Source organism: Pipistrellus hanaki, assembly GCF_964339955.1.
Source record: "Pipistrellus hanaki genome assembly, chromosome: 13".
Taxonomy (NCBI): Eukaryota; Metazoa; Chordata; class Mammalia; order Chiroptera; family Vespertilionidae; genus Pipistrellus; species Pipistrellus hanaki.
This window is the reverse complement of record NC_140515.1, coordinates 37727887-37740797: the sequence shown is the minus strand read 5'-3', so window position 1 is coordinate 37740797 and position 12911 is coordinate 37727887. Positions and strand designations below refer to the sequence as shown.

The following is a 12911-nucleotide window of genomic DNA, read 5'->3' as shown; positions in this document are numbered from 1 at the left end:
ATTTACCTTAAATATTGAGATATTTAAAAAATGTAATGATGTAAATCCTGGTCAAGTGTCGTAGTAAAACAACATACAGATTATAGGTGATTCATCTCTGGTTTGATGTGGTAATAATAAACCAAGCCTCCCAAGCATGAACTTGAAGGTTCAGTCCCACCACTGGTCCCAGCACACACACAAAGCAGGGCGCAAAAGCACCTCAAGATATCCTTTCACTGGGCTTCCACAATGTTGAATAGACTTACACAGCACACTAGATTGTGGGTTCCATTAAAATAGTGCAAGGAGATTGTGTTACTAAGTGCCGTCCCAAAGAACTCAACTCTTAATGTGCAACTTCTAATGTGTTGGCCATCTGCATGGGGAAGTTCCTAGATGCTGCTCCATGCTGCTTTCAGAGTATTCTGGCCTCACCTAATCCTCACTTTTCTACCCAGGTTTTAACTCGCACTCATTACTCCTTTCCTCTTATCTTTGTCATTTATCCTGTGGACTCTTCCTGAAGCCTTTTCTGTTTTCTCCCTCCTCACTCTTCAAGATCGCACTTGTTTATAAAGTTTATCACATAAGTAGAAAAAAAAAGTGGTGAACAGGAAGCCCTGATTTTGAAAAGCAAAAGTAAGAAGGCAAGAAAAGAAATACCAGTATTTCCTGATACTTTTTTTTTAATCTTTATTGTTGAAGGTATTTAGAAAAAAAGACACAGAACGAAGAAACTTGAGGATACTTTTTGTGTTCACAATACTGTAGGGTGCAGAGGAACTGAGTTTGAAAGTGCAGATTTTAGAGTCAGGCAGATGTGGACTTGTAGTCTCCACTGTGGCCCATTTTATCAATGTGACCGCGCGTCAGTTACATCTCTTTCATCAGTCTCTGTTTCCTTATCTGTAAAATTGGAGCAATAATGTCACTTGCTACTAGATTTGTCATCGATATCTAACAGGAGAACAAATGTGAAGCAGCTAGCACAGGGCATGGCACGTACTAAAAGATCTGCAAAGGTAGAATTCGTTATTGTATACACATTAGAAACTGCACAGATGGTATGACTTGGTTTTTCCTTGGGGCGATCCAATTTGGGACTAAAACTCCTCTAAAGTGATAGGGTTGAACTAATAAACCAAAACCAACCACCTACAAGTCCCTTCCAGCTCACTGATTCCCCCTGGGAAAGGATTGATAAATTTAAATTAACTAACAGCCTGAAAAGTTGATCTCATCTAGGCTTCTGATAAAGGAATAGAAAAGAGTCCCAAATTCCAGAATGTCAGAGGGACGATGAAGTAGGTGAGAAAATAGGGTGGAATTTCTCATGGCAAAGGTTCCTTTTCTCAAGGGGGTGAACTATTAAGCACCAGGAGCCTGCCAGACAAGGAGTGAGGCAGCCATATAGAACCTCACAAATACATGTGTGGGTGAAAATAAAGCAAGAAACAGACATTAGTTTATTAATATGGATCAATTAATTTTTCCATTCAACGGATGAATGAGTGTTATGAATGAGCCCAACACTTAATTAAAATATTTATTTTCAATATCTTTAATAGCCTGTTTCATTCCATAACATGAATAACTGAAGGCGACTAATTAGAATTGGGCAGATCTAGGCAGTTGGAAGCAAAATAGTACAAATTGAGTCATTTTGAGCAGCAAGACATCGTATAGGATATGGAGGGTCACTACTTACCTTTTGTCTTCTTTCAAATTTAAGGATGAAGAGAAATTGTTACTTTTCTAATTATGTAGGAAAAGGCAAAAAAATGAATTGGCCACATCTAAAGACATTTACTGCCCAAATATGAAATACACCTATGTGTTTGTGATGGAGCAGTTGCAAAATCAGGCCTTAGACTGTCCCAACCATGAACTCTGAATTGTCTTGGCAATGGATAGACAGCGGATGATACTAGGGTTCAAAAAAAAGTGACTAATAGGAACACGTATTATTGTTGGAACTATAATGCTTCTGGCTACCTCCATTGACAGTCTAAAATCTTGTGTTTGCGCAGGGTCCGGGGACCAGGAGAAACCTGGGATGCTGTAAATGGTGGTGGTCTGCTTTTCTCTAAGGCAATTCGCGGATCAGAAGGTCAGGAGGAAACCGCAAAAGTTCCTTATCCCCTGCTGCACCCAAGTTATTACATAATTTTGTGTATTCTTATATGTGTGAGTCTTGTTTCCCCAAATAATATCCAAAACAGTCTTAGATGTTTTTCTTTTCGCCCTCTCAGATTTCACGTTGGAGAATTTTCCGTACATAATATGAAAATGCTGCTGATTTTGTTCCTCCTAATAATTTGCTCCCATGTTTCTGTGAACCAGGATTCTGGTAAGGAAAAAAAAAAATGGGAAGAATTCTTTAACTGATTGTGTAAAATATATATGATTTCGACTTACTTAGAAGTTGAGTGTCCTTTCGCTTTGTCTTGATTTTGATAGTGGGAAGGGTGGGCTGGTAGCTCAGTTTCTTTTTGAAGCTCATTTGTCTCTGGAATTTGCTCATTGTTAGCGATAGAAAGATACAAGAGTTGCTATTTTGTCCTCAGTTTCAACCCCATGTAGGTCTTCTGGGAGGTTACATAAAATCCTGTCTCTTACTATTAGGTTCAGACCTGAAAATCTTGGAATGTATCTTCCTAATTCATTTGTGCCAAAACATTATCTTGGTTACACATACAGCCTTTGCTCCAATTTAAGAGATTTAATCTGATATGTAAAGGAAATGCTTTTACTAGGAAGAGAAAGCGCCACAGCTGTCTACTTTCTATCAGCGATCTGTATCCAGTGGAATTGAACTGAAAATACTGGCCTACCCTTCTCGGCCTCTGCCAATTCTTTCAATAACTAGTTCGCACACTGGTCCCTTCATGTCCAGGTCCACCCGTGTTAGTTTGTGCTGTTTTCTCAAGGACTCTGACCTTGGAGGTAAGTTTTCTGAGGAGATACACTAAGACTCTGCCCTGCAAGCATCTTCCTTTGATGTCTCACTGGGCCTGATATTAAACTGAATCTAGCTCATATGCCAGTTGTCTGCATTTCCTTTCTCCACACACAAGAAGTGATGGTTTATCCATGAATAGGAAGGGCTTGGCCCGACAGTCCTTATGCGGATTCCAGCCTTCTCTTGGAGCAAGATATTCATGCATGTAATTCTTCCCCTAAAATCCTACTGGCTAAGTGATCATCAAAGGAAGCTCCAAGTGGTTGAAATTGGGTTATTTAAAAGACAAGAAAGAATGGTTTTATGTACTGTGCCTCATGGGACTACTATGAAGAGAATGAAATAAACCTACGAGTGCCTAAGCTGGTTTCCTACGAGTTGTAGATAGGAAAAGACTGATTTTATTTTAATCTGATTATAATATATCCAATAATCATATTAGATAACCAGCATCTGAGAGTGAGGAGGGGACCTTAGATATTTCCATATTGAATCTTCTCATTTTAAAGGTGAGGAAACAGCCCCAAGGATATTGAATGGCTTGACAGAGCTGTTAGAGTTAGCTGATATCAAAGTCAGGACTTCTGTTACTTGTTGAGTTGCATCCTATCTTCATAAATATACACCATCAGGACAAACACACAGACATTTTCCTTCCTTCCTGGGATAAGAAATAGAGCCTATACTAAAGTGCTGAGAACTCTGGATTCAAACCAGCAGATCACCAAAACACAGCATTTTGTGCTTGAATCCAGTGATTCTCTAGCATATAAAAATAGAATTCTGTATATCCAGCATTGAATCTGGCATTGAATGAAGCCTTAAATGTTCAACAAAGTATTATATTCCTCTATAAAAATTCCATTTTCATAGAAACTAAAACCATAATAATTTTCCTAGCTGAAGGTATACTGATTTCCATCACTTTTACACATGAATGAATAAATTTATCAATTGTAATGCCACTCATATGGTTTATAAAATATATTGTAAGTAATCTTAAAATAGATTAAGGCAATCTCATATTTTTATGATTTTAAGTACTTTTTAAACTTCATCAATTTGACACTGGCAAACAAAACTAACATTTTTATAAATTAATCACTCACTTTGTCACCGGGCTTAAATTGGAGTCACAATAAAAGATTATCTTTCAGATTTCTCTATTCAAGCAAATTTGAAGCAGTTTAGTTATCATTTAAAATGTTTATCCTCTTGATATAAACTGAGGTCAAATTCTGAAAGCAAAAATTTAAAAAGGGCCGAGATTGGTTTGGCTCAATGGATAGAGCGTCGGCTTGGGGACTGAAGGGACCCGGGTTCAATTCTGGTCAAGGGCATGTACCTTGGTTGCGGGCATATCCCCAGTGGGGTGGGGGGGTGGTGTGCAAGAGGCAGCTGATCTATGACTTTCTCTCATTGATGTTTCTAACTCTCTATCTCTCTCCCTTCCTCTCTATCAATAAAATATATTTAAAAAAATTTAAAAAGGTATAAGGCGAAATTACCTACTAGCAGTATAAAAACACAGGAGTTTTTACTCTAAATTTATCTATTTCTAATGAACCTATTCTTGCAAAAGTGATGTTTAATTTTGCAATTGGTTTAAATAAGAGGAATATATATATATATATATATATATATATATATATGAATGAATTGGCCCTAGAAACAAGTTTTTTTTCTTGAGAAGATGTGTAATTTCAGGCTGTTTTTAGTTCATTGAGAAGGTATTAAAAGTACAGATAAAAGAGGAAAGTATGTTTTCCCCTGTATGGTTAGCATTAAGCATGGTAGTATCTTGCTAAAGTTCATGCTTTGTTGATTTGGTTGTATGTGGGTTTGCAGGCCCTGAGTATGCAGACGTGGTGTTTCTGGTGGACAGCTCTGATCACCTGGGAATGAGGTCCTTCCCTCTGGTGAAGACATTCATCAACAAAGTAATCAGCAGTCTCCCCATCGAGCCCAGCAAATACCGCGTGGCCCTGGCCCAGTACAGCGACAAGCTCCACAGTGAATTCCAGCTGAACACCTTCAAGAGCAGGAACCCCATGCTGAACCACCTCAAGAAGAACTTTACGTTCATGGGTGGCGCCCTGCGGGTGGGGAACGCTCTCCGGGAGGCTCACAGGACCTATTTCTCTGGACCTGCGAACGGCAGGGACAAGAAGCTGTTTCCCCCGGTTCTGGTGGTGCTGGCTTCGGCCGAGTCCGAGGATGACGTGGAAGAGGCTGCTAAGGCTCTCCAGGAAGACGGGGTGAGGATCATCTCGGTGGGGCTGCAGAAAGCGTCCGAGGAGAACCTGAAGGCCATGGCCACGGCTCAGTTTCATGTGAACCTTCGGACCGTCAGAGACCTCAGCACGTTTTCCCAGAACATGACGCAGATCATCAAGGATGCGGCCCAGTACACGGCCGAAGCAATGGACACTGCTCTTATGGAAGGTGGGCTTAGGGTGCACGCATAGAAATGATGACAAAATGTTTTTGGGAAATCAATGTGGAGAGAGGATTGAGGCTCCATGGACATACCTTTCCCCAAAAGCTGGGCTGTATTTTTAGCTGCTAAATATCTGTGTGTTCCAAAGGGCCCACTGATTGTGGCCATTTTATTTTATTTTTTAAAAAAATATTTTTACTAGAGGCCCCAGTGCATGAGATTTGTGTATTCTAAGGGGGGTGGGGGGATCTTCTCAGCCTGGCCTGCTCCCTCTTGCACCTCGGGAGCCCTTGGGGGATGTCCAATTGATGGCTTGGCAGTTGGACATCCTTAGAGCAGCTGCAGAGGCAGGGAAGTCTCCCCCACCACCGCTGCACTCACCAGCTGTGAGCCCGGCTTCTGGGCTTCCGACTGAGCAGTCCCCCCTATGTCCCCCCGTAGTGCACTGACCACCCATGAGGGGGCAGCTCCTGTGTTGAGCTAATGAACATCATTCCAGTGAGGGGCAGGGGAGAGCCAGTAAGAAACAATTTGCTCCAAGTGTACAAGCAACATAGAAAACTCCCATTATTTCTAGCTAAATCCGTTGGAATGACATGACCTATAAAATTATCTGTTGTTCATAGAGAATGCTTTCCTTGAGGTCATCTATGAAAACATGAGTCCTATTATGAGTATCTTTCTCAAGTAAAATAATGGCAAAAAGTATCCTTGACATCTCAGTATTATCCCTTAGGAATATCTGGACTATGCTGATTTCAATAGCGATGTTGCTTCATGATTTTAATATGATAGGAGTAGCTGCTGTTCATTGAATGACTTGGGTCCCAGGCCACAGGTTAAACACCTTACCTCGTTTAATTTCCATAACAACTCTAGGAGGTAAATATCACTACTATCTCCAGTTTATGGAGGAGGACGTTGAAGCTGGGAGTTTAGCTGAGATCCAATATTGGAACCCAGGACCCTCTGATAGGAGCTTCATAATAATGTCATAATACCTCCTTCCTTCTTTAAGTGCATAGCCCCGCTCTGTAGATGCTCTCCAGGCCTTTGAATGCTGAGCAGAGAAGCTGACCCACTAAAATTGTGCTCCTTCCATCCTTGCCCATGCAGTTTGCCAAGGCCCCTCCGTGGCCGACGTGGTGTTCCTGTTGGATATGTCCATCAACGGCAGCCAGGACAACTTGGACTATCTTAAAGAGTTCCTGGAAGAAAGCATATCCGCTCTTGACATAAAGGAGAACTGCATGAGGGTTAGCCTCGTGGCCTACAGCAGTGAGACGCAGGTGATCAACTCCCTAAGCAGGGGCATCAATAAGACGGAGGTCCTCCAGGCTATCCAGGGCCTCTCGCCCCTGGCTGGGAAGGCCTACACCGGGGCCGCCATCAGAAAGATCAGGAAGGAGGTCTTCAGTGTGCAGAACGGCAGTCGGAGGAACCAGGGGGTGCCCCAGATCGCCGTGCTGGTGACCCACCGGCCGTCGGAAGACAACGTGACCGAGGCAGCCCTGAACCTCCGGCGCCAGGGCGTGACCGTCTTCACGATGGGCGTGGAGGGGGCCAGCGATAGCCAGCTGGAGAGGATCGCATCACACCCCGCCGAGCTATATGTCTCCAAGCTGAAGACCTTCTCCGACCTGGTCGCCCACAACCAGACGTTTCTGAAGAAGCTGCGGAAGCAAATAACGCACACGGTCTCTGTCTTCTCAGAGCGCACCGAAACCCTCAAATCCGGTAAGGTGTTTTTCTGAGGGAGGTATTATCCCAGCCTTTTCTCTTTTTTTCTTACCTTTTAGGTATTCTGTGTACAAAAGCGATTGGTGTGGGGTACTAGGTGGGGAGTGAGAATAAGTTCCTAATTTCTTACTTGACCTTGATCACATGGAGTGTCATTGGGAGGAAATAAAAGCTATTGAGGTGTTGGGATAGGTCGAAAGGGTTTTCCTTTCTACCTCCCATTTTGTGCCCTTTTAATTGGATTCTTTGTTACTTACAAACACCCCAGAACACCATCCTTTGCTGTTTTTCTCTCTTCACTATCCACCCCCCCTCCTTTGCCTCTCATGTTCCCTGCTCTTTCCTTTGTTCCTTTTTTTCTTTTTTTGTAACTTTTCTCTCCTTTTCCCTCTCCCCTTATCCTCAAATTCCAACTTAGGGAATGAACAGGAAGCATGATTTGGATTGAGAACACTGTAATTAATTTGTTGTGGAGTACTAATCTCTAAACCCAGGAATTTGGAGAGACAGATAATTATTTTGTATATTTTATATATACACACATGTGTGCTATGTAAATACTTTGTGTGTGTCTACACACAAGTATATATGTTTACATTCTTCAACAAATATTTATAGCATGGTTACTATAAAATTGCCCTTGTTGCCCTGACTGGTTTGGCTCAGTGGATAGAGTGTTGACCTGCGGACTGAGAGGTCACAGGTTCAATTCCAGTCAAGGGCATGTATGTACCTTGGTTGCAGGCATATTCCCAGTAGGGGGTGTGCAGGAGGCAGCTGGTCGATGTTTTTTTCTCATCGATGTTTTTAACTCTCTATCCCTTTCTTCCTCTCCATAAAAAATCAATGAAACATATATATATTTTTTTAAAAAATTGCCCTTGTCCTATACAAATAAGGCCAGTGGCAATACCTCTACTTTTGTTAAATGACCAGGAGTGAATAAGGAGTAAATTATTTATACACGTTCTCAAGAAATTGAGCTCATATGTCCACAATGTTTAGTTCGAGGCCGTCTCCATGTCACAACACACCACTTGACTTTTCGCGAAGCCGTTACTTTGCTAACGAGAGAAGTGGCTTGTGAAAAGCATTTTCAAATTTTCTTCCTTACCTTTCGCTGTGTCCCACTTGGCCTTGATTCATGGCAAAGAATTATCAGAATAAAACTGTCCAAAGAGACTCATTCGGCCCCATCAATGCCGAGTCCCCTGGGCTAAGCCAGCAGAGCATGTCTTTTACAGCTGGAAGCCATTTCCCATTTGTCCCTCTGAAGATGCTCATACTTGTTCTTGCATTCTGCTCCCATTTCTTCCTCCCACATGTCCCAATGCCACACTCAGCCTCTCGGTTCCCCCTCAGGTTGTGTGGACACTGAAGAAGCAGACATCTATCTGCTTATCGACGGCTCCGGGACCATCCAGGCCACAGACTTCCAAGAAATGAAGACCTTCCTGTCAGAGGTCGTAAAGATGTTCAACATCGCCCCCCAGAAGGTGCGGGTCGGGGCCGTCCAGTACGCCGACAGCTGGGACTTGGAATTCGAGATCAATAAATACTCCAACAAGCAGGATTTGGGGAAGGCCATCGAGAACCTCCGGCAGGCAGGTGGGAGCACGAACACGGGCGCAGCCCTGAATTTTACGCTGGGGCTGCTGCAGAAAGCAAAGCAGCAGCGTGGAAACCGCGTGCCGTGCCACCTTGTTGTCCTGACAACGGGCAAGTCCCAGGATAGCGTCTTGGAGCCTGCGAACAGGCTGAGAAAGGAGCTCATCCACGTTTACGCCGTCGGGGTCAAGGAGGCCAACCAAACACAGCTGCGGGAAATTGCAGGCGAGGAAAAGAGGGTGTACTATGTGAATGACTTCGACGCTTTGAAAGACATAAGAAACCAAGTGGTTCAAGAAATCTGCACCAAAGAAGGTAGGAGAAGGGCGACTTTCCCTCTGGACCCGGGCTCACAGGTGGCCCTCCTGCAATATTTGACATTGCAGGTTTGCAGAAACAGCATGAATTTCCGGGTTGAGATTCATTGACTTGTGTGGCTGTGCTTGTTTCCAGAACAAAATGGGTGGCCCACTAGAGAGTGTGGTTCTGATTCATATCTGAGGCATAAAGATATTTGATGGAGTTCTCCCTTATTAGTATTAGTTAGCCTCTTCCCACAAATCCCTTCTGATATATATATATATATATATATACACACACACATGTATGTATATGCTTAGATACTGCGTATGTGAATGGCAAGATGATTTCTTATTTTAAGGAATATTTCAGGTTGATTTAACTTTAACAAAATTTTTATGGGCTATTTTAGAGCTCTATCAGTTTTCAAACGGGGGAATTTTGCTCCCTTAGGGGACATTTGGTAATGTCTAGAGACATTTCTGGTTGTCATAACTAAGGGATTGCTACTGGCATCTAACGGGTAGAGGTACTGCTAAACATCCCTCAGTATCCTACAATGCATAGACTACCCTCCCCAATAAAAATCATCTGGCCCAAAATGTCAGTAGTCCTGAGGCTGAGTAATATACTCAATCAAATCATTAAATAACAAGTAGAGCGGCCACTTTATGGCCTCCAGGGCTTTATTTACTGGCTAACCATCCTTACCAAGCACACCTTTAACTTCAAATTTTTCCCCCCTTTTCACTCTTAATCTTTTTACATGATAAACATTTCACTTTCTCCCACACAGCCTGCAAAGAGATGAAAGCTGACATCATGTTTCTGGTGGACAGCTCCGGCAGTATAGGACAAGAGAATTTCATCAAAATGAAAACATTTATGAAAAACCTGGTGGGTAAATCCCAGATCGGGGCAGATCGGGTGCAAGTCGGCGTGGTCCAGTTCAGCGATATCAACAAGGAGGAGTTTCCACTCGACAAATATGCCTCGCAAAGTGACATCTCAGACGCCATCGACCGGATGCCTCACATCGGACAGACCACGATGACGGGGAGCGCCCTGACCTTTGTGGCTCAGTACTTCAGCCCCGCCAAGGGGGCCCGGCGCAATGTCAGGAAGTTTCTCATCCTCATCACGGATGGCGAAGCTCATGACGTAGTCAAGGACCCCGCGGTGGCACTTCGGCAAGACGGCATCATTATCTACTCGGTGGGGGTGTTTGGGTCCAATGTCACCCAGCTGGAGGAGATCAGCGGGAGGCCAGACATGGTGTTTTATGTGGAGAACTTTGACATTCTGCAGCGCATTGAAGATGAGCTTGTTTTTGGAATATGCAGCCCCCGGGAAGGTAGGCCTGGGCATACCTGCTAGTGGGATTACCCAAACACCACACGTCCATGTTAGTCATGATTTCTACATATTGAACACTGTAACCTTCTTGTTTGAAATGTTCATCCTAATGGCTTTAGACCCACATAGGCAATGTGACTTTCTCCAACAGAACTGCTGAATGAAAGAGTCAGTGAGGAACAATTTTGGTCCACCTAGATTCTCTCCCATTTGTAGACAAATGGCAGTAGGGTGATGAGGCCTCCATTGAATAAAAGGGATAACATCCTGGGTCTCAGATCAGGTTCCCTGAATTCTTGTGGAAAGTGACTTTATGAGGAGGCATTCTCAGGAGGGAAGTAAGGAAAGCATGGATAGGAGCTAAGCAAGAGGGTGGTCTTAGCTAGAGTCTCACTTCAGCCTGATCCCCTGGGAAACTAGAGCATGAATTATACCATAGAGTCTGTTTCACCTTGAGCTATAGGGCCCAGCCTGAGTCCTTGGGCTGTGTGTGGGCTGCCACCACAGACCATAGAGGGGCATACCTCCCCCCCTTGCTGGGCAAGGTAGCTTCCCTTTGACCTAACATCTACTATCTGCCAATTATTTTACAGTTTTTAAAATCCATTACTTATATAAGATGAGATGACATTTGTAAAAACACTGATATTTTTTAAATCCTATAAAGGAGGACTCTATAGTTAGGGGAACTTGAGCAATAGATGCTTTAAAGGAAGTAAATAATAGAGTCCCAGTCTTCCTCTCATGAGACTACAGAAGAATGGAAGTGGTAAAACAAAACCCTACAAATATAAGAAACTTATTTATACTGTGATTCTAGGGGCTTGATGACAAAAGCATTCTTGAAAAAAAAAAATCTATATGATTGTTTCAGTGGAGTTTTGAGGAAAAGGAGAAACCTTGTACTGTTACTCAAATAACAGTTTTGTTCAGTTCCCACTAGCAGGTTGATCGTGGTCTGTTATTTGTGGTAAATGAGATACATCTAGTTTGTATTTCCTGGTAATTCTACTGGGAGCAAATCTGAACTCTTTGAAGGAGCAACCCTGAGTCAACTACCCCAGGCCCCTGGGGGAATCCAAGCCAGCTCTTCAGGGCAGCTGAAGGGCAGAAGGACATCGCGTCCTCTTTGGTGGAACCAGCCCAAAAGATAAAAAACTCATGTTTTTCCTTCCGATGTTGAAAAAGAAAACAAAAAAAGTTCTTCCCTACTGTTTCATTCCTGTTGTCTTCTATACTAGTCACATGGCACGCTTCACTTCTGATACTTCCGGTCACCCAATGTGTGGAGGTTTTTCCCATCCCAACAAGCAATTCTTGGATACCGGCAGGGTGTCCAAGAATTCAACCCAAGTCAGACCCTGTGTACCTGAAGGTAGCATCAGATCCCACAGATTGAGGGCTCACTCCCATAAGATTGCCCCACTCCCCACTTCAGACACAAGTCACAAGCCCAGGTTACCTGTGCTTCTGACCAACCTGCTGTATAGATGGAAGTTTAACAACTGCCTTCTTGGTTTCAATTAACTTATTGGACTGGCTCATAGAACCCAGAAAAACACATTTACCAGTTTATTAAAGTCTATGATAAAGGGTCCAGATGAACATCCAGAATGAAGACATGCATAGGGCAAGTTATGAGGAAAGGGGTGCAGAACTTCCAAGTATATATAGAATATCCTATGCCATTCCCAAGCGCCTCACTTTCCTAGAATCTTCATGTGTCCATCAAACAGCTCTCTGAACACTGTACTTTTGGGATGATCCATCATTAACTCCATTCCCAGCCCTTCTTGCTTCTCAGGAAAATGGGGATGAGGCTGAAAAGTCCATGCTTGCTCTTCCTGGTGACTCGCCCTCACCCAGAAGCCATTCTTTCTAGCAGACAACAGGAAAGAAACACATAGTAAAGGCACCTCATTAGAACAAAAGACACTCCTGTCACCCAGGAAGTTACAAGGGTTTCAGGAGTTCTGTGTCAGAAACTGAGACAGAGACCAATGTATATTTTCTGTTACCTCACACAGCCTTTCTTGAAGTCATTGGGGGGGGGGGGGGGGGGAGAATATGTTGACCTCAGGGTTTTCTACAGCCCTACCACTTAGTGAGCAAGTGACTGGCAAGACAAGGAAATGTGGTGAACCTCTGCTGAAAGGGTGGGGAGAATCCTTTCTCACAATTCCCATTTCTCCAGAACGGATGAGTTAACATTTGGAACATAGCCTTGTAAAGCCTGCAGAAACATTGGGCAACATAAGGATTAAATCATTAAACATCTCACAATCCCACTTCTCCAGAATCAATGAGTTGGAGTTTAGACCTCTACACTTTTACGTAGAATATGCTGCACACATGACTTTAAGTATTAACTGGGTCTTTACTGCTTTGCTTTCCATGGCATTGACCCAAGGCAGTGGTCGGCAAACTCATTAGTCAACAGAGCCAAATATCAACAGTACAACAATTGAATTTTCTTTTGAGAGCCGAAAATCAATTTCTGCGCATGGGCCATGAAGTTTCACT

At 43.2% G+C, this 12911-nt stretch overlaps 1 protein-coding gene across 2 annotated transcripts in view; it reads left to right on the top strand.

Annotated features, from left to right (window-relative positions):
• The first annotated feature begins 2017 nt into the window (after positions 1-2017).
• COL6A6 (collagen type VI alpha 6 chain) overlaps positions 2018-12911 on the top strand; it is a 94902-nt gene continuing 84008 nt past the window's right edge. For both annotated transcript variants that reach the window (XM_084901731.1, XM_084901730.1), the window contains exons 1-6: positions 2018-2092; positions 2235-2332; positions 4793-5389; positions 6501-7121; positions 8487-9047; positions 9829-10386. In XM_084901731.1, coding sequence (XP_084757857.1) covers positions 2266-2332; positions 4793-5389; positions 6501-7121; positions 8487-9047; positions 9829-10386 — 2404 coding nt within the window. In that variant the 5' untranslated portion in view covers positions 2018-2092; positions 2235-2265. The remainder of the gene's footprint in view (positions 2093-2234; positions 2333-4792; positions 5390-6500; positions 7122-8486; positions 9048-9828; positions 10387-12911) is intronic.